Source organism: Rattus norvegicus, chromosome 11 (genome assembly GCF_036323735.1).
Source record: "Rattus norvegicus strain BN/NHsdMcwi chromosome 11, GRCr8, whole genome shotgun sequence".
Classification (NCBI taxonomy): domain Eukaryota; kingdom Metazoa; phylum Chordata; class Mammalia; order Rodentia; family Muridae; genus Rattus; species Rattus norvegicus.
In genome coordinates, this window is record NC_086029.1 from 95,689,552 (window position 1) to 95,714,980 (window position 25,429).

At 48.0% G+C, this 25,429-nt stretch overlaps 1 protein-coding gene across 5 annotated transcripts; it reads left to right on the forward strand.

Moving 5' to 3' along the window:
• The first annotated feature begins 150 nt into the window (after window positions 1-150).
• Window positions 151-25,429, forward strand: Cdc45 (cell division cycle 45). 5 transcript variants are annotated; one of them, XM_063270326.1, is made up of 20 exons: window positions 151-403; window positions 498-692; window positions 840-899; window positions 1,543-1,635; window positions 3,127-3,264; window positions 4,647-4,802; window positions 6,682-6,737; window positions 8,419-8,467; window positions 11,498-11,559; window positions 12,887-12,937; window positions 13,641-13,760; window positions 14,455-14,586; window positions 14,806-14,904; window positions 16,925-17,086; window positions 19,280-19,418; window positions 19,499-19,582; window positions 21,204-21,322; window positions 21,497-21,573; window positions 24,015-24,081; window positions 25,304-25,429. In XM_063270326.1, the coding sequence occupies exons 2-19, from the start codon at window positions 642-644 to the stop codon at window positions 24,077-24,079; spliced, it is 1,713 nt and encodes a 570-aa protein (XP_063126396.1). In that variant the 5' UTR covers window positions 151-403; window positions 498-641; the 3' UTR covers window positions 24,080-24,081; window positions 25,304-25,429. The 5 variants fall into 5 exon arrangements, 2 of the variants coding, with proteins under 2 accessions (XP_063126396.1, NP_001099336.1); NM_001105866.2 differs by lacking the exon at window positions 151-403 and having other exon boundaries at window positions 627-692; window positions 25,304-25,428; XR_005490996.1 differs by lacking the exons at window positions 21,497-21,573; window positions 24,015-24,081; window positions 25,304-25,429 and having other exon boundaries at window positions 227-692; window positions 19,499-19,669; window positions 21,204-21,328.

Below are 25,429 nucleotides of genomic sequence, written 5' to 3' on the forward strand. Positions count from 1 at the left end.
TAAAACACTTGATAACTGGTTTCACAAGACAGCGATTACTTAAAATGTTTAGATAGTACTCCCTCCCGAACAACTTGATATGAGTACTCCCTTCCGAACAACTTGGTAGGGTCCGTTCTCTTCACTGACTACAATACCCAGAATGCAGCTAGAGCTTCCGGCGTTGACCCCGCCATCATGGATTCGGGCGGAAGTAATCTATAGCTCACTCTAATTCGACAGTGTATTGAGAACGTAGTTGCAGCCTTCAAACAATGTGTAACTGAATTTACTTTATGTCTAAGAGTATATTTTTCTGACTATTCCAGGGTCAGATAGTAGACATTCCTTCCCGAAGTAAAGATGTCCGCCAAGCGTAGAGGGCTTTGGGTAACTGGAAGTTAGCGTCAACACGAGCAACAAGGTTCGCAGCCGGAGTAACGATGTTGCTTCTTTTTGCGGGGCGGGCGGATCTTATCCAGCTGCGAATCGCAGAGCATTATTGGCTGTCCCCGTAGGACCCAATCAGAAAGGAGGAAAGACTAAGAACTATTGGCTGCTGGCGTGGACCAATCGGAAGAGCTGTGATTTGGCGGGAGTCTTGAGGACCTCCGGGCTGTCGGTGTCTCAGCGCCAGCTCTAGGTATCCGGCCGCTGTGGCTATGTTCGTGACCGATTTCCGCAAGGAGTTCTACGAGCTAGTCCACAACCAGGTGACTCCCGTCCAACGATCCTGATCAAAACTTTATCTGAGGGGAGGGATGAGGGCGAGTGTCCGTGGATGGGCCGGGAGGTCAGGGTGTTGCCACAGACTTTGGTGTCCCTGTACTCAACTCATCTGTCGGTGTTCGCTTCTACAGAGGGTCCTTCTCTTTGTGGCCTCGGACGTGGATGCCTTGTGTGCTTGCAAGATACTTCAGGTGAGCTTTGAAAGCCTTAGGAAGATAGGACTGAGGCGAGAGGTGACGGGACAGGGTTGGCCCCAGCAGGAGGCGGGGCGCAGAAGGGGAGGGACCAGAAGAAATAGACAGGAGGTGAGTTAGTCAAAGGATCCTCTGACCTATACCGAGACTAGAGAAGTGTCGTGCAAATGGTGAGACAAGTAAATAGTGGTCTTTACCGTAACCCAAGTGAAAAGGGTTCCACCTCTGAAATCTTTGAACGTGTAAAAGATGGAATCTGAGATAAGGAACGTGACAGCTGGGCGTGGTATCATAGCCAGTGCTGGAATTACCGGAGTCCCTGGTCTGTTCGAGAAGATTATTAGTTTGGGCTTTGATCATAGTGTGGTTTTTACAACGAGCTGGGCTCAGGATTTTTCAGAACCCCTATAATTTAAAATTAGTTTTTTCCCTTAATGTTTTACTCTGGCAAATTGTACAGATTCCTTATTGTACAGATTCAGATTGAACGCTCGCTCACAGGCTTGCCACCTAGCTTTACCAAACAGCATATCACATAGATCTTTGTCTCTCAACTCAACTAGTTTGCTTATTTGCTTCTGGTGATTCCAGGTAAGTTATCTTAAACGAGGGGTTTTTTGACCATGTGCTCTTCCTCCAGGCCCTGTTTCAATGTGACCACGTACAGTATACGCTGGTTCCAGTCTCTGGGTGGCAAGAACTTGAAACTGCGTTTCTTGAACATAAAGAGCAAGTATGAACTAATTTTAAAATAATTAAGCAGCTTTCCTCAGTTGCAGTTTCTTAATACTTAGCATTTGGCTAGTTCTGAAGTAGGGTAAGTGTGTTTTTGAAGTACCAGTTTCATTATGCTTGAAATTATGGTGGCAGAATCAATGTTGCCAAGGAATCACCAATTTGAGGCAAGTCTGAACTACATAGAGCAAGTCTGAGGCCAGCTTGGGCTACATAACAAGATCCTGTCTCAAAAGTAAAAGAGGTGTAGGTGTGGACCGCACCTACGCTGACCTCACTTGTTATTTTCATTTATTTATTTATTTGTTTGTTTGTTTATTTATTTTGTATCCCAAATCAGCCCCCCTCTTCCTATTCCCCCCCCCCAGTTCTTCTTCCTATTCCCCACCCCTTCTCTGAGAAGGGGAGCCCCCCAAGGTATCCCCACCCTGGCACATCACTGCAGGACTAGGCACATCCTCTGGCACTGAGGTCAGACAAGGCAGCCCACTTAGGGGAATGGAATCCACACACAGGCAACAAACTCAGGGACAGCCTCCCCTCCAGTTGTGGGATCCATATGAAGACCAAGCTGCATATCTGCTACATACGTGCACGGGGGAGTCGGGGCTTATAGGCTAGGTCTAGCTCATGCTCGCTCTTTGGTTGGGGGTTCAGTCCTAACCTCACTTGTTTTATTAGAATACAGCACTGTTTTATGTTATCTCTAGAAAATGCATTCCAGTTATCAAACACATTTTTTTCACTTCAGAATTAAGTAGTAGAACCAAGATTGCTGACCTACTTGGGACCATATGGGAAGTGGGATATTGAAGACCCTAAAGGGAGGGGGTAGGACATGCCAAAGCGTCTTTGGAGTCCCTGGCCACTCCTAAGATGACTTTGAAGAGATTCATTTATAATTTTGAGTTTTTCCGCCAGTATTGAGACACCATCTTATTTGCTAGCCCAGGCTGGCCCTGAACTCCTGGACAGTCCTTCCATGGCCTTCCAAGTGTCATATTACAGGTGTGAGCCCACAGGCAGGCGATTTGGTGTTACTAAGGCGGTACTAAGGTTTTTGCTATAGTGAGAGTTTACTAAAGGACTTACTATTTAGGGGGCCACAGGTGAGTCTGCCCATGATTTCCTGCAAACCTAACCCACACAATGCTGTTAACGAGATAAGCCGCAGAGGACAGGATAGTTGAGCAATATTCAGCGAGACTTCAGTATGTGCCTGAAGTCTTGCTTCTGCTCTTCAGTAGCTATCAGCACAAGTCTTAAGTTTATGGAGCCTCAGGAAGGCTCTTCAGGAAGCAAGAAGAACCTATTTCACAGTATCATCATGGAAAGACAATGAGACCAGCTGTGGGCAGTTTTCCAGCCACTTAGCATTCCTGCTGAGCCGTAACGTGCTCTGCAGAGGAGCACAGGGACTGGCAGTGTTGAGGGAGGAGGTGTCCTTGGTGCAGTGTCTTCCTTTACAGTGCCTCCTCCTTTTTTTCAGTTCTCCTATTTCATCCTCATAAACTGTGGCGCTAACGTGGACCTGTTGGATATCCTTCAGCCTGACGAAGACAGTATATTTTTTGTGTGTGATACCCACAGGCCAGTGAACGTTGTGAATGTGTATAATGACACTCAGGTACCCAGCATTTACGTGTGCTCTCCCTTTAGTCAGTCTGTACCTTTTTGTGCTGTGACAGCATCACACAGACCTTTGCAAAGCATGCTTCCCACTTTTCCAGCTAGGGGGCGTCTTCAGTACTAGAAGTGTAGTTTATCTGACTCATGTCAGCACAGCATTTGGAAGGTGGAGGATCAGAAGATGGCTCTACTGTACTTAGTCTGAACCTCAAAGCATTAATACAAAATGTGGCACAGACCAGCTGTTTAAGCCTTCTGTGATCTGCTCTTTCCACAAGGCTTCAGACTCTGAGATCCTCAAAGAAGGATCTCTTCAAAAGAAATCAGTCAGCAATTGCTATTAGAGACGAAAATTGTATTGTCTTAGGGGTCTTGATCCATTTGTGTCTCTATAAGAAAATATCCGAGACTGGGTACCTTATAGATAAAAGTTATATTCAAGAACATGGTGCAAACATCTGCTCTACTCAGTAAGACCCCTGTAGTGAGTGGTTTCCCCATAGAGGAAGTGTATAGGATAGTGAGGAAATTTCCATGGGAAGACAGGAACATCAGAGCAAGCCAATGAAGTTTTATAGCCGGGTGGCACAAGGAAGAAGCTCGACACACTTCTGAGAGATGCTGTTATTCCATCAGTAAGGAGAGAGCCCTGATGACCTAACACTTGCCAGGCTCCACTTCTTAATGGTTCTACCCCCTCAATACCCTACACAGGCAGCAAGCTTCAGGTGTGGTGGACCATTTGGGGGATAAACCATTATGACATCCAACCAGAACAACACATTCATATTCTCTATCAAAAGCCAACTGGTAGAACTTTTTCTTTTTTTTAATGTATAGCATAAGAAAGAAATGTTGGGGGGGGGGCAGAGAGATGACTCAGTGAACCTGGGTTCAATTCCTAGTACCCACATGGCAGCTTCTAACTGTCTATAACCCCAGTTCCATGGGATCTGACACCCTCATGATTTAATAATGCCATGCGGGACAGCTCTCGTGCCTTACTGGACTGTGCGAAGCAGCCTGAGCTCTGCTGTCGTGTGCACGGGAAACTTGGGAGCAGCTGGTTAAGAAAAAGTGAGATTCTACAGAACCAATATGATGAATGGTTTTCTGGAAAGGAGAGAAGAAAAACTGCATTGGTTTTTTTTTTTTTTTGTTTTAAGATTTATTTATTTATTATATATAAGTACACTGTAGCTGTCTTCAGATAAATCAGAAGAGGGCATCGGATCTCTTTACAGATGGTTGTGAGCCACCATGTGGTTGCTGGGAATTGAACTCATGACCTCTGGAAGAGCAGTCGGGTGCTCTTAACCGCTGAGCCATCTCTCCAGCCCCTGCATTGGTTTTTTTGTTTGTTTGTTTGTTTTATAATAGATCAAATTGCTTATTAAACAAGAGGATGACCTCGAAGTTCCTGCCTATGATGACATCTTTAGAGATGAAGCAGAGGATGAAGAAGATCTTTCAGAAAATGACGATGGTGGGGCAGAGCCTTCAGAGAAGCGCTTACGGTTAGAAGGGTTAGAAGAGGTGAGTGGGTCAGGTGGGTATCCTGAAGGAAGCAAAAGTAGGACAGGTGTGTGACAGCCAGCTGTGGCATTCCAGGTGTGTGTGAGCCAGCTGTGGCATTCCAGGTGTGTGTGAGCCAGCTGTGGCATTCCAGGTGTGTGTGAGCCAGCTGTGGCATTCCAGGCCTGTGCTCAACTGGGCACGCCAAGCAGAGGGAAATGGAGGAGTTAGTGCACATTAGAACAGACTCTGGCTTCTACCCACTAGCATTGTGGCCTCTGGAGTTTTCTGGAGTTATTTGAACTATGGTTTATCTCCACAGGAGGATCCTGGCAAAGGGAATGAAATTTAGGTCAGTTTAGCTCGATGTAAGATTAACTAGCAAATGTTCAAAAAAGAAAAACTCATCTGGTGGCACACGCCTTCGATCCCAGCACTCTAGAGGGAGAGGCAGGCAGACTTCTGAGTTCAAGGCCAGTTTGGTCTACAGATCACTAATCCCAGGACAGCCAGGGGTACACAGAGAAACCCTGTGGCAGTGGGAGCAGGCAGGGGCAGACCCACCATGGAGAAACATTAAACCTCCACTTTCCCACAGTATCGCTCATTGTAGTTAACAGAAAGGTACCATGTGTGGCTGATCCCTTGGCCAGTCCTACAGAAACACTGTAAGGAAGGCGTGTGTGTGTGTGTGTGTGTGTGTGTGATCTGAATTTGATCAATAGAAGGGATCTGCCCAACATGAGCTTCTGCTAGCACAAGGGAGGCAGGCGGGTAGATGGTGGCTGTCCTCTAGTGGGGCTGTATTCTTACCTGTTATTGCTACTCTTTTATTTGCTTTAGTGCTCACAGGTTTGAGTCTATTCTGTGTGAGCTTCCTTTAACTTTTTATGGGGATTTTTGGTTTTGGTTCGTTTGTTCTTTTTGAGACAGGGTCTCACTGTGTAGCTCTGGCCAGACTGATATGGCAGCTTTGGTTGGGGACTTTGTTCTCCTTCTGTTGGTTTATCCCGATTGGCAGCTTCTTGGGTTTCAAGTCTAGGTAAGCCAAGAAAGGAACGCAGGCTATATACAGGTCTTTAACTGTTGTGCCTTTGCTCTTAGCGTTTGCAATATTGCTTAGCTTCATATATGTAAGAGTCGCAGTATGTCCAGCCAACATTGGGATATCTTAGCACCATCTTCCTGAAGGAAGTCTTGTGGTCATAGACTGTAGAATCACCACAGCACCCATGCCTTTGTACCTAAGAAGTTAAAACCATTGCTGGCACACCCAAGAGGAAGAAACACAGCTCTTGTTTTCCTGGTGGCAGACAGGGACTTTAGATGCTAGATGGGCAAAGTGGCCAGACGCTGGGCGTACAAGGAGCACATGCCAGGAAAGCCTGTGCTCCTCTCTATCTGGGTGGTGTCCGCCAAGTTCTGGAGCCAGATGAACCAGTCTTCCCCTGCCTCAGCTATTCAGCTTCCCAGGTACAGGCTGAACTTGGAGAATAGACAAAGCCTACATTCTCCCTCAGAGATCTGTGCCTAGGGGCTTCTTCCAAACCAGCCCTTCGCCAGGCTTACCCTTTTTGTCTTAGATTCTTTTCTATTGTGACAAAACAGCGCGACAAAGACAACTTATAAAAGAAAACATTTAATTTAGAGCTCGTGGCAGGGAGCACGAAGGACAGCGGGTAGACATAGCCCTGGCACAATAGCTAAGAGCTTACTACCCCCTTAACTGTAAGTAGGAAGCAGACGGAGCTTCAGAAACCTCCAAGCCCACCCCCAGTGACACACCTCCTAATCCTTCCCAAATAGTTCATCAACTGGGAGCCAAGTACTCAGACACTTGAGCACACGGAGGCCATCCTCACTAACCACCACGCTTTTCTTCCGTTTGTCACTGTTTCAGGAGATAGTGGAGCGAAACAGGAAGAGGAGGCAGCGCAGGGAGTGGGAGGCCCGGAGGTGAGTCTGGTGAGGTGGCTCTGTGGTACAGGAGCCCAGACTTTGTCCATCAGCGTCTTACCCATAATCCTTTCTGAATGCCACAGTCCCGTAGCTAGGAGTCTTGGGGTCAGCCACTTTGCAGAGAGTGCGTGGCTGTTGCCTCGAAGACCGTCTTGAATCACCCCATGTATTGGTCCTTGGCTTCCTAGAACTATAGGACAGGCCCAGTAGTCACCCAAATCCAGGCTCTTCCGTTAGAACGAGGCCTTTACCAGACTTGCTTTTCAAATGTGGATGCTTTCATTTATAATCTTCTTTAAAGTAAAATAACAGATACCTGGTGATTGCATAAAACTTTTCATGGAAAGAAATATGAAAAGTAATTAAGTTATCCATAATTCCTACTACTGCGTGTGCAAAAAAAAACCATGAGGTGCTTTGAAATGAAAATGCTAGAGTGGTTGTTCTCGCTTGAAATACACAGGTAGCTGTGTGTTTGAAACTGGACACAGTAGGAGTTGCTTGCTAACGGTCTTTGTGGTCCAGCTGAAGGATTTGCCCACCATGAGAGAGAGACTACCCTTCCTATAAAAAGACAATTTCAGGCCATTTCTAGAAGTGTAGGGATAGATAAGTGAAAATAAGCAGTTCTGAGTTGAAGTTTCTTTTCTGAGTTAAGTCTCTGAAATATTCTGATTTTTTCTCTGAAGTTTTTATATTTGTGCATGTTTTACATTATCAAACTACACATCTCATTTTGCATTTTTCTACTTAAAAATAGTTGGTGCAAGGTCCCACCATATATCCCAGGCACACCTGCAACCCCTCAAGCGCGGAGAGTAAAGCGTGTGCCACTATTTCTGTTATAATCATTCTTTATACCTCTGAATTCATCTTTGGTTTTTGTTTGTTTGTTGGCTTTTGAGACAAGGGTCTCATGTAGCCCAGGTTGCCTCCAACTTGCTGTGTGCCAAGGATGACCTTAAACTTTTGGTCCTTCTGCTTCTTCTGGGATTGTGGGAGATTATAGGTGTGTGCTACCACGCCTAATTTATGTGGTCCTGAGCTAGCGATCTACGGACCTGAGCCCATCCTCAGGTCACGGATTTTCATACCTCTGAACAGTCTTAAAAACTGCTTAATGTTTAGAGCCAGGTTGAAGTCAAAAGAAGGGACTGGAGGGACGGCTCAGTGGTTAAGAGTACTTGTTGCTCTTGCAGAGGACTGGGGTTTGGTTCTCAGCATTCATAACTCCTAGGTACTCACAGGTACACATTCATACTCATAAAAACAATATAAATAAAACAGCTTAGTATTTGTTTGCTTCTTTTGATTCAGTCTTTGTTTTTTATTAACACATTAATTGTAAATTATTAATGGGTATAGTGTGATGTTTTCATATGTGAATACAGTCCTCTGGGCTCAATCCATAACACTGAAGAAAAAAGATTTCTACTGCCTTTCTGTTTCCTTTTAAAGGATGTTTTAGTTTAGTTGCTTTGAGGTAATTTCTCAGAAACCAGGTTCTGAGGCCAGGGCTGCCTAAGGTGTGCATTCTGCTAAGGAGTCACTGAATAAACAATTGGTACCATGACTTCTTGCTTTTTTCTTTCGGAAACTAAAGTTTTAGCCTTTTTCAAAAAGTTTGCCTTCCTGTCCTGCTGCTCTCAGTCAAAGACACCATTTTGTGTTGTTACAGGAAAGACATCCTCTTCGACTACGAGCAGTATGAATATTATGGGACATCCGTGAGTATGAACCGGTCTGACACACTATAAAGGTTTGACTCCAGGGATCAGCGTCCTAGAACAAGAGAGAGCAAAGCCAGAAAACCTGGCGCTCGTGAGAGTTGCCTTTGGGTGGGTGGTGCAGCCTCTGCGCTATCTGCCCTTCTCCTCTGGAAGCCGAGTAGGATGGATGCTTCCCAGTGTGCTCTGGTTGGCATCATGGTTTCCTTTTCTTACTTTATGGTGGCACAAAGGCGATGCATTTCTCAGAAATCAATGCTCTGAGACGAGGACTTTATGCACAGCCCTGCCTAGCCCTAAGCTGCTGACTTCAAGTGACCTTCTTTCTGCCTCCTCCTACATAACTGGGAGTATATTTACACACCATTTACCCGCCAAGATAAATTTAAGATTGTAACAGGACTCTTTCTGCTTCCTGGCCATCTTGACATGAGCTGTTCTTTGCCATGCCTTTGTGGTGACTGAAATTATAATCTAAAATAAATCCTTCCCACCTTGTTTAAAAAAAAAAACAAAAAAACAAAAAAAACCTTCTTGCCTTTTGTCTTTCAGTTTTTGTAGCACTGGGGATCAAACCTAGGACTCAAATATACTAGAAAAGTGCTTACCATTGAGCTACCCCACAGCACTTGTTAATTATTTTTAATTATAGAATCAAGCATACCTTTTTTTCATAAAATAAAGCCAGGCATGGTGGCACACACCTTCAGTCCCAGGACCTGGAAGGCAGAGGTGATGGATCTCTTAGGTTTGAAGCCAGCCTGTTCTATAGAGTGAGTTCCCTGACAGCCAAGGCTAAACAGAGATCCTGTCTCAGAGAGACAGAGTTGTTCTCTGTGCTTCACATTTGAGCTTCTCTGGGCTACTCTCTGTGTTACACAAGCGTTGTGGTCTAAAGGAGCTAGGAGTCAGCCAGGAGTTCCAGAGAAACCAAACCTGTGATCTAGCTAAGCTAGAATGTTGAGCGCGTTAGATGAGTTGAATGCTGCTTATTTTGTCTTGTTTCTGCTGCATTAGGTGTGCCCGTTGTAGTTCGAGGGCGCCTGTACTCCTTTCAGAGGCAATTGTTAGGGTAGCCCCTCAGGCTGGGTAGCAGCCATGCTTCTGTTCATCATCAAAAATACAGAGCAATGGAGCTGTGAGGATGGCTTGGCAGGGCAGTTAGGAGCAGCACCTTACGGAGCCAGATTTGTTTCCCAGAACCTACATACCAGTTCACAGCCATCCATGGATTCACGCCCAGAGTATCTGCCCCCTTCTCTGACCTCTGTGGGTACCGGGCACATACGTGATGCCCAGACACATCAGGCAAAGCACGCACAGTTAAAACAAATCTTTGAACAGACTGAGTAAGCTGGCTTTTGGTCGGAATTACTGTTGCTGTGTGAAACACCGTGACCAAATCAACCTGGGGAGGAAAGGGTTTGTTTCACCTTCCACTTCCAGGTAGTAAGTCCATCACTGAGTGAAATCAGGGCAGGAACTAGTAGGCTGGGGCTGATGCTCAGGGCATGGAGGACCGCTGCGTACTGGCTGCCTCCTCTTGGTTTGCTCAACCTGCTGTCTTATAAAGCCCAGGACTACTAGACCAGAGATGGCACCACCCATAGTGGGAGTGCCCTCCCCAGTCAGTCACTGATTGAGAAAATGCCCTACAGACTTGCTGACCGCCTGTTCTTATGGAGGCATTTTCTCAGTTGTGTCAAGTTGACATAAGACTAGCCAGCACAGCGGCACACACCTTTAATCCCAGTACTTGGGAGGCAGAAACAGGAAGATCTCTGTGTTCAAGGCCTGACTGGTCTACCTAGTGAGTTCCAGGCCGTCCAGGGCTACATAGTGAGACCCTCTCCGAGTAAACAAATAACTGTATTAATGTCTGTGTAAGAAGGTTAAACTATGGGATTACAGGAGCGCTTCTGACTTTTGAAATAGAAGTTAGTGATTTAGCTCAGTGGTAGAGCGCTTGCCTAGCAAGCGCAAGGCCCTGGGTTCAGTCCCCAGCTCCAAAAAAAAAAAAAGAAAAAAAAAAAAAGTTAGTGTAGAAAGCCTGTTGTTAGGCTGTTAGCACTGGCCAGAATTTAGGGCCTTCAGTAGCTATAGAAGATACATGGTTCTTAACGTGTTGATTTGATGTAAGGTTTTTGTCTGATTGTTTATGATAGTGCAAAAGGGATGCGTGCTTAGTACAAATCAAGTTTGTTTCAGTAAAATACTTGTTAGTCTTGAGACTTGGCCTTTAGGTCTTGGACTCTTGGTATTATCTTCCCTGTGTCTTACTTATAATCCGAGGGTCGCCCTGTCCTTTAGCTCTCTGCTCAGCCCCCGCAATGGTTAAAGAGGGAATAATGCTGTCTCAGAAATGAGCCCTCATTTTCTCCAGATCCCTTGAAATTTTTCTCTGGAGGAAAATTTATACTAAGTCTGCTGGTCAGACATCTACTGTCTTCACAGTCTCTCACCAAACTCAGACTCCATTCAGGTCACTTACCTCTTCTATCCTTGAACAGCCCCGTCAGAAAGACTTTCACAGGGAGTCCAGGGCCCCTCCCACTCTCTCCTGGTGACCAGAACCAGAGCCATCCCTCATCTGGCTTCCCTAGGGATGTGTCTGAGGCTGCCTCCATGCAGGAAGAATGTGAATACAAGGTAGACAGTCGGACAGCAGGGCCTCCTGACCTGTTTTCATTATAGCCTGGAGCTTACCTCTGAGATGTGCAGCGGTCCCTGCAGTGCTATGCCTGGACTTCCCACTGGGTGGCACTTAGCTTCCATTCTTCATTCCTACACGACTAAACACAAAGATTCACATGACATTAGATAGCAGAGACTGATGTTTGGGGTCAGTGGAATTACTCTGTCATCTTTCCGTTACTCTGATGGGGACTTTTTCTCACATGCTAGAAAGTAGCCTGAATACCCTGATCTGCAGGGCTTCACTGGGCTCCTTGGCTTGGAGCTGTCCCCACTGTGTGGCCCCTTCTGTGAACTCAGTTGCTTTGACTTCAGGATTTTCTGTTTTCCTTGCAGTCAGCCATGGTGATGTTTGACCTGGCTTGGATGATGTCCAAGGACCTGAATGACATGCTGTGGTACGTAGTGCATGCACGTGCGCGCGCACACACACACACACACACACACACACACACACACATACACACACACATATATATACCTGGAAATCCTGCTAAGCCATGTTGGGAGTCCTGCCACCAGCTAAGGTCCAGTGCTTTCATGAGGAATGTTAGGTGCAGCCCCTCTCTGGAATGACTAAGCCTAGTCTTCCAAGGGTTAAGTGTGGTGTTGGGTGCTGGGGGCGGAGGAGTTCCAACCTCACTGAGGACAGTGGGGCTCCAGGTCAGCTCCTGTCTCTGCACCCTCGATGCTTATTTAGCCTTATGCCCAGCAAGTACAGTCCGTGCAGGTTTGAGCGAGATTGTCCTTGGTAGGCACTCTTGCAGCCCTGGCACTGGTAATAATCCAATTCAGAAATGTCCCCTTTTGCAATTTCTCTGTCAGATTGTAACCAGGCCTTGAGCACACAGACTAGTGAGCCTCCCAGGCACTGTCAACTTGATTGATTTTGATCCATCTGGATGTGATCCGTTATAAACGAGAAGTATATACTTCTGCCCTGGCTCTGCTCCTTGGCCCCCCATTTTCTCTGCAAGCAATATGCCAAGGCCCTTCAGGTCTGATCACCCAGCGATAGCTACATCGGTCTGCAGAGAGTCGGGGCAGTACTTTGCGGGGCCACCTCTAAACCTAGGGTGCCCTGCCATTCTCCAGGTGTAAAATGCCGATCTTTTGGCCCCACCCCCTCTCAGCTCTTACTCTTACACTGTGTGCTGTTACTGGCCATTTGCCAAGCAGCTGCCCCCCACCACGTTGGTTAGTGCTAAATACTTAGTCGATTGATATTGAAGCTAAGTTTGTTTCCTGCTAGATCCGGTAGCAACCGGTCTTAACCAGAATTGCGGGGGCCTGGTCTTGGGTGTGTGCATTGTACCTTTGACAGGATCGTTCTACTGGGTGGATTCCCTTCTTGTGTAATTTGTGATGGGTCCTTTGGGTCACTTGTTTACATTGGTGGCTTCTCTCTAATCCAAGTATAGTTTATGTCTACCCAAGCTTTGCCCTAGAACTGGAAGACTGACCTTGCGTTTCTTCCAGTATCTCAAGGAAAACCTTCCCTAAGACCCCCCCCTTTTAAGATGGAAGGGCCAGCACTTCAAAATGTCAACATTTCGAAATCACAGTAGAAAAAAAGCCCAAGATAATTATTCACAAATTGGTGGCAGAGCACAGTGAGTTTGGGGGCCATGCTAACAGGACACTCCTCACTTGGTTCCACAGCACACACCTACCAAGGCCAGGCAGCTTGTAGCTTGACCCTGTCATCTTGTGCTTTCCTTCCAGGTGGGCCATTGTTGGGTTGACAGACCAATGGCTGCACGACAAGATCACTCAGTAAGTAGTAATCTCCATTTGAGGGCAGCTCTGTGTGTGGCAGTCTCTGAGTCTGCACAAGGACACGGGCGGCGGCAGCAACAATGAGGAGGAGGGTGGCTCTCCTTGCCTGGATCCTTGGCCCTAGCACCAGGCTCTGCCTTTGCTTATGGCCTGGCTTGGCCTCCTTACAGCCAGAGGATTCCACTGGGTGGAGCCAACAGCAGCAGCAGGGGCTTGGTTTGACTGTGTTCTGTGGCCTAGAGGCAGGCACTAGGATGTAGCCCATGCACGTTGGAGGTTACGGGGAGACATGGATTAAGGAAGGAGATGAAGGCCTAGGGGTCCTGTCAGGAGGATGAGTTTGATCACAAAAACAGGAGACCCTCTTGTCACCATCCCAGTTGATGGGCCATTGGGACCTGGAGCAGATCCATTTGCGCTTGTTGGCAAGAGGTGTGCTAGTTTGGACTTTGTACGTGGGTTACTGTTACAGGGTCTAATTGACAGTGTGGGCTAGACACCTGGCCAGCCTCGTCAGTGCTGCTCTCAAAAGGTTTCTCAGTACCTAAAGATGGGGTATGTCCTGGCCAGAGAGCACCCTGCCCAGCTCTGTCTGTTGTCACTCTCTAGCTGGCTGGTTTATACCTAAACAAGCTTCCTCAGCCCTCATTCAGGAACAACTGGGGAGGGAGCTGGTTCAGCCTACCATGCTCTGTTCCAGAATGAAGTATGTGACTGATGTTGGCGTCCTGCAGCGTCATGTGTCCCGGCATAACCACCGAAACGAGGCGGAGGAGAACATGCTCTCTGTGGACTGCACCCGGATCTCCTTTGAGTACGAGTATCTTTGCAGCTCGGTACCTTGGGTGTAGGCAGTAGTCACTGCTGTTAGCCTGCTGCTCAGCCAGTTCTTTCTGCTCCGTCACCACGGTGAAAGAGCCCCCATGCCCTCCTATGAGCAATGTGATTGTGCTCTATTCGCTGGCCACAGACGATGTCTGAGTCACGTGGGAGCCGCTGAGAGCTGAAGCAAAATGGACTGCAATCCCTAGGAGTTGGGAAGGAGGGGCACCTATGGGGACAAAAAGCACCACGTGTCCAGTGGAGCGGTGGCGAGGCATCAGCAAGACTGCAGAGTATCTGATCCTGTAGAGGAGAGGCCTGAGATGGGACCATGGACTAAGGGGCTATGTGTGGTAAAGGGCAATGTGTGGTAAAGGGCAAGTTCAAGAAGGGATGGAAGAGGGCTTTAAGGATAGGCAGGGTTTGGCTGGGCTGGGCAGGCCAGGGAAACATACCAATATAGCAACCTGAACTGCTTACTCTGCTTCTCATGGTATACGGGGCTGTGACCACAGAAACTGACTAAACCCCGCAATTGGTCTGTCAAAGGAAGAAAATGGTTTAACTTCAGATACCCCCTGCATGAGTCAGAGAACTCTGGGTGGGTTCACACCAACCCAAGGTTATGGGCCAATGTTTGCACCAGATAGTAGGCAGTGGGCACCACATGTGTTCCTTGACCTTGGACCCAGCCTCTGCCTGGTACTGTACCAGCACTGGTCCCTCCATGAGAGCCTGTACAACACCAGCTACACTGCAGCCAGGTTCAAGCTCTGGTCTGTGCATGGGCAGAAGCGACTCCAGGAGTTCCTTGCAGACATGGGGTAAGTGACTGCCTTGCCTGTAGCCTCCTACCCTGCTGGCACAAAGCATCCCCACTCTGTTGATGTACTCGGATCTACAGTACAGTCAGTCCCTCTTCTGTGTCCTAGCATATAGTCTGAGTGCACCTGTCAACACCCCGTGGGCATGCACAGGGATCCCAGGGCAGGTCTCTTCCTGCTGTCAGTGTCTTGTCTCATCATGCAGCTTGCTCCCTCCAGGCTTCCCCTGAAGCAAGTGAAACAGAAATTTCAGTCCATGGACGTTTCCCTGAAGGAGAATCTTCGAGAAATGATTGAAGAATCTGCAAATAAGTTTGGGTGAATGCTTTTCTGCATTATGTTTCCTTTTCCTTCTCCTTCTCTTTTTTTCAAGACAGGGTTTCTATGTAACCCTGTCCCTCCTAGAATTCAGTCTATAGCCCAGGCTGACCTCTGCTGGGAATTGCAGGTGTGATCCACCACGTCCAGCATGGATTATACTTTAGAAACAGGGCTTGAACCGTCCACCTGCACTGATGCAAAAATAAAAGCTGGCCCCAAGGATGTACAGACTACTGGGATTGGCTCAAACCGAACCTAAGGAAATTTTGAGTTCTCTTTGGATTACAAATGCACTGTCTTGCTGAGCAGTGATGGTACACGCTTTTATTCACAGCACTCAGGAAGCAAAGGCAGATGGATCTTTGTGAGTTCGAGGCCAGCGTGGGGTTGAGTGAGCTCCAGGACACAGAAAAACCCTGTCTTGAAAAACTGGAGGAAAAAAAATGCACTTTGTTGGACTGGAAAGATGGCTCAGCAGTTAAGAGCACTGATGGCTTCTTCTATATGACCTGGGCTCAAGTCCCAGAATCTACTTGGCAGTTCACAACTGTCTGTGACTCCAGTTCCAAGGAGTCTGACTGTCTCACAAACGTGCATGCAGGCAAAGTACCAATGCACATAAAATAAGAGTAAATTTAAAAAGAAAAGTGCATACTGCCCTTCCAGAGGACAGGCCCCAGCCCCAAATAAGAGTAAATTTAAAAAGAAAAGTGCATGCTGCCCTTCCAGAGGACAGGCCCCAGCCACAAATAAGAGTAAATTTAAAAAGAAAAGTGCATGCTGCCCTTCCAGAGGACAGGCCCCAGCCCCAAATAAGAGTAAATTTAAAAAGAAAAGTGCATGCTGCCCTTCCAGAGGACAGGCCCCAGCCCCAAATAAGAGTAAATTTAAAAAGAAAAGTGCATGCTGCCCTTCCAGAGGACAGGCCCCAGCCACAAATAAGAGTAAATTTAAAAAGAAAAGTGCATGCTGCCCTTCCAGAGGACAGGCCCCAGCCACAAATAAGAGTAAATTTAAAAAGAAAAGTGCATGCTGCCCTTCCAGAGGACAGGCCCCAGCCACAAATAAGAGTAAATTTAAAAAGAAAAGTGCATGCTGCCCTTCCAGAGGACAGGCCCCAGCCCCAAATAAGAGTAAATTTAAAAAGAAAAGTGCATGCTGCCCTTCCAGAGGACAGGCCCCAGCCCCAAATAAGAGTAAATTTAAAAAGAAAAGTGCATGCTGCCCTTCCAGAGGACAGGCCCCAGCCACAAATAAGAGTAAATTTAAAAAGAAAAGTGCATGCTGCCCTTCCAGAGGACAGGCCCCAGCCACAAATAAGAGTAAATTTAAAAAGAAAAGTGCATGCTGCCCTTCCAGAGGACAGGCCCCAGCCACATTACTAGTAGCTCATAATTACCTGTAACTCCGTCTTTGGACACATGTACACAGAGACACGCATTCACATAGTAAGTTCATGAAAATAATAAAAAGACAAACTAGAATGCACAGTGGAACTCACTGAGTAGACCTTGTAGATCAGGCTGGCCTGACTTGAACACATAGAAAGTCTACCTTCCTCTGCTTCCTCAGTACTGGGGTTAAAGGTCTGTGCCACCATATCTGGCATGTTTAGGGTCTTTAAACCCTGGGACTGTGATGGAGACTCAGAAATAAAGCACCAGGGCCAGGGGCAGGCATACTCTATCCTACCTGTCTTCAGGTGCCACCGAAGCCCAGTGCCTGCCTGCTTCTGCCTGGACAGGCATTTAGGACGCAGATGAGAACTCTGCCCATACCCTAGACCATATGATGGCTATGTGGTCCTCATTGCTGAACCGGCGAAGCAACCAAGGTCAGGGCAGTGGCTGCAGGGGCTGTATGTGTAGGTCTTCTGGCCTACCTCATCCTCCAAGCGGTGGTCACAGTGAGCATTCTTGGGGACTTGTGAGTAACTTATGCTATTTTTTAGTCTGGTCTGGGCATACGAGCTTGCGTACAAGTTGAGAGTGCCAGTTCATTGCTTCCTCCCTGGCAGGATGAAGGATATTCGTGTGCAGACTTTCAGCATTCAGTTTGGGTTCAGGCATAAATTCCTGGCCAGTGATGTCGTCTTTGCCACCATGTCTCTAATGGAGAGGCCCGAGAAGGATGGCTCAGGGACAGACCACTTCATCCAAGCTCTCGATAGCCTCTCCAGGTAATGGCTATGATCTGGGCAGCCGTTCTGTGGCTTCAGCCTTCCTCTGCACAGAGACCAATCACAAAGATTCATGAGAGTGTCTGTCCTACGGGAACTACAAGGTTAGAATCCCTACCCCTGAGCAAGCTGTTCCTAAGCTGCTGTTCCAGCACCAGTGTCCTTTTCATTTTACTTTATTTATTTGTTTGTTTATTTATTTATTTGCGATAAGGTCTTTGTGGCTCAGGCTGGCCTCACATGCCTTCAGTACATATCCCTGTCTGACCTCAAGTTCATGCTCCTTTTGCCTGAGCCTCCCAAGAGCTAGGACTGAAGTACGTGTGCCACCACCCCAGGGTCCTGGGTCCTTTGCATTCCTTTGTGATTGTCTTCTTTCTCCTTCTCAGTCTCTTAAGACATTGTCATTGGCTCTTGTTTTTCTTCCAGTTCTTCATTTTTCATTCTTGCATCTCCAGTTCTCCTTTTGTTTCTAATGGAGAAGGAGGACGCTCCCGGTTGGGGTGTTTTGGAGCTGTGACTTTTCAGTAAACCTGTGTGTCAAAGGTGACCCGCTCCTCACTTGGTAATTTGTGGATCTCTTTCTGTTCAGTTGTTTACTTGCGTGTTTTGAGGGTCTCATTATAGTCCTGGTTAGCCTTGAACTAGCTATGTAAATAGACCAGGTTGGCCTCAGAGTCTCAGCCTCCCGGGTACTGGGATTAAAGGCATGCACTACCATGTCCAACTTTCTGGTTTTTTTTTTTAAATAATGACTTGGTGGGGACCAGACCACAATGCTCTATTTATGTAAGTATTATGAATTTAATTCATAGGTTTTACGAAAAGGCCAGTTCAGATTACTTTTCTAACATAGTAGAACTGCTTTTTCTGTTGATTTTTGTGCAAGGTCAAAAAATACAGCATCCTGCTTTCTGGTTTCCTCAGCTCTGACTGACGCTCGTGCTCTCTTTCTCTCTCTCTCTCCCTCTCCCTTCCTTCCTCCTTCCCTTCCTCACTCACAAGCACTTAGTTCTAGCTTGTTTCCTCCTTTTCCCTGTGTGTGCAGACCAGTCCCTTCAGTTTATGGCCCCAGGCTCTGTGGCTCACGTTTGCTTTTTGTACAGTTTCATTAAGAAGCTAATCTTCCATTGCTGTCTTCCTAAAGGGAGACATTGTCCTGCTTTATATTTGTGCCTTGTGTTTTCCGTGGATTTGTTTTGTGGAGCTTGAAGTAGCTTTTCTAGATTCCCCCCTCTCCCCCCACCCCACCCCACCCCCAGCCATTTGAGTAAATGACTTATTTCTTTCCAAAGTTTTCACTTCCGTCAACACTTCTGGTTTCTGGCTTTTTCCCCCTAGTGTCCTGTCCTTGTTATAGGAATGTTAACAGTTGCCCAAATCTCTCAGAACATAATAGGGTCATTTTAGGTTTCATTGCCCTCTAACCATCTGTTTCTATTGGGATCCTCCCCCTCCCCACCCCACCCTCACCCCTCTTCAAGCCATAAGTGGTTCTCAAATAATCTAGTGTTTTGTATTTAGGAAGGAAGCTATGGAATCTTGACCAAGCCCTGGGTGTCTGGGTATAGCTAGCTAGGGACTTTGCTTGAAGGCCAGCCCTACTTTTCTATAGGGTTCATTTAAAATATTCAGAGAGGCATATTCTCTTTTAGGAGAGAAGAATAAAAGTCCATCTGTTGAGTGGGTGTAGGGCATCTTTTTTTTTTTTTTTTTTTTTTGGTTCTTTTTTTTGGAGCTGGGGACCGAACCCAGGGCCTTACGCTTCCTAGGTAAGCACTCTACCACTGAGCTAAATCCCCAGCCCAAGGGTGTAGGGCATCTTTATATTTCCCTCATCCCCTGTTGGAACCTTCTAGGTACCTTCTTGGGTCCTCCTTATGTGATCTCTAGAATCCTATATTGTTTTATAGTCCAAGCTAGCCTCAAAATCACAATTTTCCTGAATGCTGGGATTACAAGTGTGCACCACCATACCCATGCGTTTTCTGTCTTTTGATCCTAGAGCCTTTTGACTTCTTACTCGATCACTGTGTTTCCTTCCTTTCATGTGAAGAGGAACTCAAGGGGGAGAGAAGATACATTTGTATTCCTAAGCCCCTTTTGAACCCAGAATCAGCAATCTCTTTGACCTTGGCATTTTAGCAAGAGTACTCAACAAGCATCACATAAGCCTTGTGTCCCCTGTTTCAGGAGTAACCTGGACAAGCTGTACCTTGGTCTAGAGCTCGCCAAGAAGCACCTCCAAGCCACCCAGCAGACCATCGCCAGCTGTCTCTGTACCAACCTCGTCACCTCCCAGGGCCCTTTTCTCTACTGCTCACTCATGGAGGTTAGGCTTCCTTACCTGCGTGACAAGCCACTCCCCCTAGTGATCCCCTCTGATCATCTGATCCTCTCTTCCCCTTCCAGGGCACTCCAGATGTCGCACTGTTCTCCAAGCCAGCATCCTTGAGTCTGCTCAGCAGGCATCTGCTCAAGTCCTTTGTGTGCTCGGTGAGGACTTGGATGGAGTGGGGCTGAGGTGGCAACAGCTGAGGTGGCAACAGCTGAGGTGGCAACAGCATGGGTACAGCAGAGCAGGTGTGGACACTAAGGCCCACGTGGGGTTACCGGCGCCCGAGTTATACTACTTATATGGGGCCGTATTTTAACTCACCTAATCTTTAGGAATCTTCTAGTTTTCTACAAACTCTAGGACTACCACTTACTATTAATGTCACTCAGATAAGTAGGAGGGGCCCCAGAAAGCTGTGTGGCTAGGACATGGGTTCATCTGTGGCAGACCAGGAAAAGATGGGTTAGTCATACATACCTAGTTCCCAACAAAGGCTTAGACAATGTCTCTGGAGGCTTGTGGCCCTAATACCTTTCTCAGAGCACAGTCTAGCCCAGTGTCGTTATTTAGACAGGCCCTGACCCTGCAACTAGAGGACTTCTCCCAGGCAGGGATGCAGAAAGGATAATTCGTGGTGACTTCAGGATGAGGTTTATGAAGAGAATCAGGAAGTTGAATTTTATTCAGGCTGTGAGGCAGTAAAACAATGATGCTAATGTTCTGACGATAATCAATGCTGTCTCCATGGGCTCCGCCTCCCCAGACACAGCCAGTCTTTCATCATTGCTATCTCAGGAAGATTGGATATGTAGCTCAGTAGCGGAAACTTGCCTAATATGTGTGAGACCCTGGCGGTATTTCTCATCCCCAGCACCAAAGTGAATTCATTTGAGAAACTTGCAAGAAACAAAACTCGTGTCTGTTGCGCACCGGCTTCATGCAAATGAAGTAATGGTGTGGGCACTGCATTGGGTAATGTGAGTGCCCTAGAGATGATTGCAGTGTGGGAGAGGGTGTGCAGCTGCATTAAAATCACACAGTGATGGTGTTCATGAGCAACACAGCACTCTTGGATTTGGGCCTCCACGGGGGTCCTGGAACCAACCCCCTGCCACCTGCTAAGAATGACTAAAATGTCAAAAGCTGAAGAGACCGAACGAGAACTTTGCAATTCTGTTGACTTCATTCAGATCTCAGCCTCATATCAGTTGTGAGAAAGAATTCCTGACCTCTGCACCTCTTTCCTTATCTGTAGAAGACAGTCACTTCATGGGTCTAATCAGTTACCAGACGTTGACCTAATATCCACCAACTGCCCATTTCACATGCTGGGTCAGACCTCAGCCCTGTGTAAACCAGGACACTTGGTTGGTCACCTTGATGATAGTGAGAGGGAAACCTCAGCACCTCCATCCTCACTGCAGGAGGGCCCCATGAGGTGTGAGTGTATGACTGAGTTCCACACAGAGCCATGCACTGAGAGGAAGGAGAATAGACAAGGCAGGGGTGTTGGGAGGTGCTCCTAGAGAGCTTGAGGTGATAGGGGGAAAGCAAGAGCTGAGCCCTGCAAGGCTAGGGTGCTAAGAGGGGTGAGCAGCAGATGCCTGAATGCTGAGACCCAAGATACCGAGTGGAATGGAGCATACGCTGTGGTGACTGCGTCCCTGGATGCTTTAGGGTGGCCCGACGCTGTCAGGGGTTCTAGGTGCCGAGCAGCATGCTCCACCCTCAGTGCCGAGAACGACTGTGTTGTGACCGAGAGTGCCCCTGTCTCCACAGACGAAGAATCGACGCTGCAAACTGCTGCCCCTGGTGATGGCTGCCCCACTGAGCATGGAGCAGGGCACAGTGACTGTGGTGGGCATCCCTCCAGAGACTGATAGCTCGGATAGAAAGAAGTGAGCGGCTTCTACTTGTCCTGAGACCCCCAAGGCCCTGGTGTGTCGGCACATTGGCCCACCCACTGTGCAGAGCCTAAGTGGCTTTTGCCCTTCAGTGTATCACGGGAACCAGGTTGGGAGGGGTCTGTTGTCTGTGGTCTGTCTCCCAATAAGTCTGTCCTGTGCCTTTAGCTTTTTTGGTCGGGCATTTGAGAAGGCAGCAGAAAGCACCAGCTCCCGGACTCTACACAACTACTTTGACCTCTCAGGTGAGTATCGCTGCCCAGTAGCCATTCTTCTGCCTTCACACCTTCCAGGCCAGCAATGGCCCTGGAACCATGCAGGCCGGTGCTGGAGATGCCCAGTCCTCTTGCCCTTCCAAGACAGCCTTGGGCGGAGCTGCTGTCAGAATCCTCGCTAGGGAGGCACAGGCCTGCGTGCAGCCTCACTGCCTGCCCTGAAATCATCTCCCACCCTGAAGGGCAGGCTGTCGTGACTAGAGGCCAGGCCTCGCTGGGCAAGCCATTCTCCCTCGTTCAAAAGGAAACAACACAGTTTATGGCAGCCCAAAGCTGGCATCATGAAGGGCCTTATCTGCACTCCAGCACTCTGCCCTGCAAGACAGTTTTTACAGCTTCTCACACTTGCTGCGTTTGGTGAGTCGGAGAATGGAAAAGGCCTAGTCCAGTGATCGCTCACCGTTAGAGCAGCACACAACTTGGTTTATGCTTGTCCGCTTTACCTTGGTTTGTTGTTGTTTTATTTTTTTCATCTTGAGGAATAGTCTTACTGTGTAGCCCACGCTGGCCTTGTTCTTACAGCTTTCCTGCCTAAGCATCTGGAGTGCGGAGTTGATAAGCCTGGGCTATCAGACTGGTCTGTCTGTTTTGTTGGTTAGTTGGCTGGTTTTGTTGTCTTGGTTTTTGGTTTGTTTGTTAGAGGAGTTTTCAGGGGCAGGAATTGTTGTTGGGTTGTTTTTTTGTTTGTTTGTTTGTTTGTTTGTTTGTTTGTTTTTCTTATTTTGTGAAGTCTCTCTAGCTCTGGCTGTCCTTGTCCTATTTCTGAGCTAGGATCTCACTGTGTAGACGAGGCTGGCTAGAACTCACTAGAGATCAATACCGCCTTGCCTGCCAAGTGCTGGGATTAGAGGGCTGCACCACAGCAGCTGGCCCATCTTATTCTTGTTCACATCTTTTTGCTTTATTTGTTTTACTTTATGAGTGTGAATGTTTTTCCTGCGTGCATGTATGCGCACCACGTGCGTGCCTGTTGGATCTCCTGGAACTGGCATTACAGACAGTTGTGAGCCACCATTTAGGTGTTGGGAATGAAGCCTGGACCATTCTCAACAAGAGTGACAAGTGCTTTTAACTGCTGGGCCGTCTCAGCCCCTCACTGACGTATTTCACAGTAAAACGGACTTGACAGTGCACTACTGCCAGTGGCCTACTAGGCTGCAGAGTGCTATAGCCTGGTGACTTCCACAGGCTAATTCCTCTCGATGCCATGCCTGGTATGACTGGCAGCCTCTGTCCGTAGCTACATGATTTCTTCTTTCTTTCTGAAACCCCTCTGTATGTCTATGCCCTGATCTCCTTAGGAGGACCCTACTGTTGTGGGTACGGCACACCCTGAGCACCTTGTTTTACCTGTTTGAAGGTCCTGACTCAAGGTGTCGTATTCTGAGACTCTGGAGGTTGAGGTCTCACCAGAGGAACTTGGGGAGCACAACTCACTCGCTCCATCCACCTCTTGATTCGCTTTCAGGTTTTTTGTTTTGTCGTGGTGGTGATTGGTTGTGGATAGGTTGGTTTTGTTTGTTTTATTTTGAGATAAGGTCTTTCTAATGTAGCTCTGGCTATCTTAGAACGTACCCTGTAAACAAGGCTGTCTTCCAACTCACAGACATCTGCCTGCCTCTGCCTCCCAACTGCTGGCACCACTATGCCCAGCCACCTCAGTGTTTTATCTGCACCTCTCAGAAGGGCAATCCTTACGTTACCACGCCCTGATTCCCCAACTCTGGTTGCCTACGCTGTCTCAGGCAGCTGTAGCTATGGCATTGTGGGATTGGTCCACCGTGAGCAGCAGCTCCTGCTTCCTGCCTGTGATGTGGGTGGGTTGACAACAACGCACCTTTGTTGCACAGGGAGGGTTTAGACTGGAAGCTCCCTGGCTTCCTCTGAGTGTTGAGAGCCAGAGGTAGCAAGTGTGGAGGTAGGTGTGGTCGTTATCAGCCTGGTGGCCAACAGCATGGAGAAGCCCTCTTCCAGCAAACAAGCCCTCCTCGGTGTCTAGCTTTCCTTCATCTTAACTGTCTGAACCTGTCTGCCCTTGTGAAGCTGAGGTACCCGTGAGCAGGGCTGATGTGGCCTGCAACACTGTGGGGACTGGCATCTATGCAGTCCCTGTCCAGGTCCGTGTCAGGTTTGCCACGTGCTTTGTGTTCCCTCTGCTGACTGACATTGCTTACCCTGCGTGCTGTGGTGGTCCTTGCCGGACAAGGCTCTGGCCTCTCCACCATGTAAAGTGGGAGTTCAGTGGGAAAGAGACGAAATCAAACACTGCAGAACATCCCAGGGCTGGCAGGAGCCCGCAGTGTGGAATGCGATGGAAAATTGTCAGCCTGAGGGAGGAGGGAGAGGTCATGTACTGTGCCTTGTTTCTCATTCCTCCCTGCTCATAAGATGTTTTCCTTTCATTACTTCAGTAATTGAGCTGAAAGCTGAGGACCGGAGCAAGTTCCTGGATGCTCTTGTGTCACTGCTGTCCTGAGGGTAAGCATGGGTGGGCTGGGTCCTTGGGCCCACCTCCTGCTTTTGTATCCCTCAACAGAGGCGGGCACTTGTGTTTCCCATCAGAACAAGGTCTTGAGATTTTTTTCCCCAGGAATGTCTGTCCTAAGAATGCCAGCAAGGCCACAATGGAGTACTTTTGAGAGAGCTTAATTGATTAATTAATTAATTAATTTCATTAAGCATCTTGGACCCTACTCCCACCCCCAACCCCCAAGAATGACCTCAGATTTTCTCTCTAATGCCCACCCTATGGGGCTGAGCATCATGTGTGACATACAGGCCGCCCAGAGTCTCATACAGCCACAGCCACAAGCCCCAGGCTGGAGCCCACAGAAATGGCACTCTGGGCTTTTCCGCACTCAGTCATTGATGAGAAAGCAAGCTCTTGGCTCTGCAAGGGCTCTCAGTGGTACACAGCTATCCTGAGAGGCCTACTGCATGTTGCTGACAGGCCATTGTGACCCAGAACACCTCCCTAGTGAGGCCCACATTCTCCCACATGACCCTTCCTTCTGAGGAGCCACATGGGAAGGGGAAGTAGTTTTCTCCTGTGCTTGTGTGACCATCCCAGCTTCCCTTTGGCCAGGCAGCCTTGCCAAGCCTCTGATATAAGAAGCTCTTCAGTCTGGGGCTACCGCATCCATGTTAAACCCTAACTGCAGGGGAACAGAATGCCCTAGTGTGTCTCAGGAACGCCATTGTGAGGATAGCATGAGCACTAGGGCCCATGTGGCAAGTGTGTTCTGATCTGAGCTTGTGGGGAGTAGCACATGCCAGGGCTGACTGGAGGCAGACCTCTCTCCTGGACTGTCAGTACTGCTGTGTCTGTCAGGCTACTGAGCAAGGCTATAACTGGGAGGGAGAGGGGAGGCTGCTACATGGTGGAGGAAGCAAGAGACTGCCAGGCAGGGGAAGGGGCCCTTGTACACAGGCCGTGGAGCTGCCCCGGCAGGGGAAGGGGCCAGGCAGGGTCCACCGGGTGAAAGTGGGGACTTTTCATGCAGGGAGACATTCAGACTCTGTAGGGAGTGGGAGGACAGTGAGTACCTCAGCAGATCTGGGGTGGCCTAGGACTCCAAGCCCACGCTCACCCTCCTGTTGTAGCTGCTCAGAAGTCACCCTGGGGGAAGGCCTCCTCTGGCCGGCTTGACACACTGAAGAGAAAGGATGAATTGTAGGAAACATTTCTTTCTTCTTCCAGAATTTGATTTCTCCAGAAGTGACCTCCTCCTCCTCCTCCTTATTTATATCACCTGGCCGCTGTTCACTTGTAAGATAACATTTGAAATGTGAGACTGGTTTTTAATAAAATTTTGGTGTTCAATTC

Excerpts from the sequence above, each read along its gene's own strand:
- Cdc45 (XM_063270326.1), top strand. The coding sequence starts at position 642 with ATGTTCGTGACCGATTTCCGCAAGGAGTTCTACGAGCTAGTCCACAAC. Across the intron at positions 1,636-3,126 it reads TTCTTGAACATAAAGAGCAA|TTCTCCTATTTCATCCTCAT; the intron begins GTATGAACTAAT and ends CCTTTTTTTCAG. Across the intron at positions 14,905-16,924 it reads GAATCTGCAAATAAGTTTGG|GATGAAGGATATTCGTGTGC; the intron begins GTGAATGCTTTT and ends CCTCCCTGGCAG.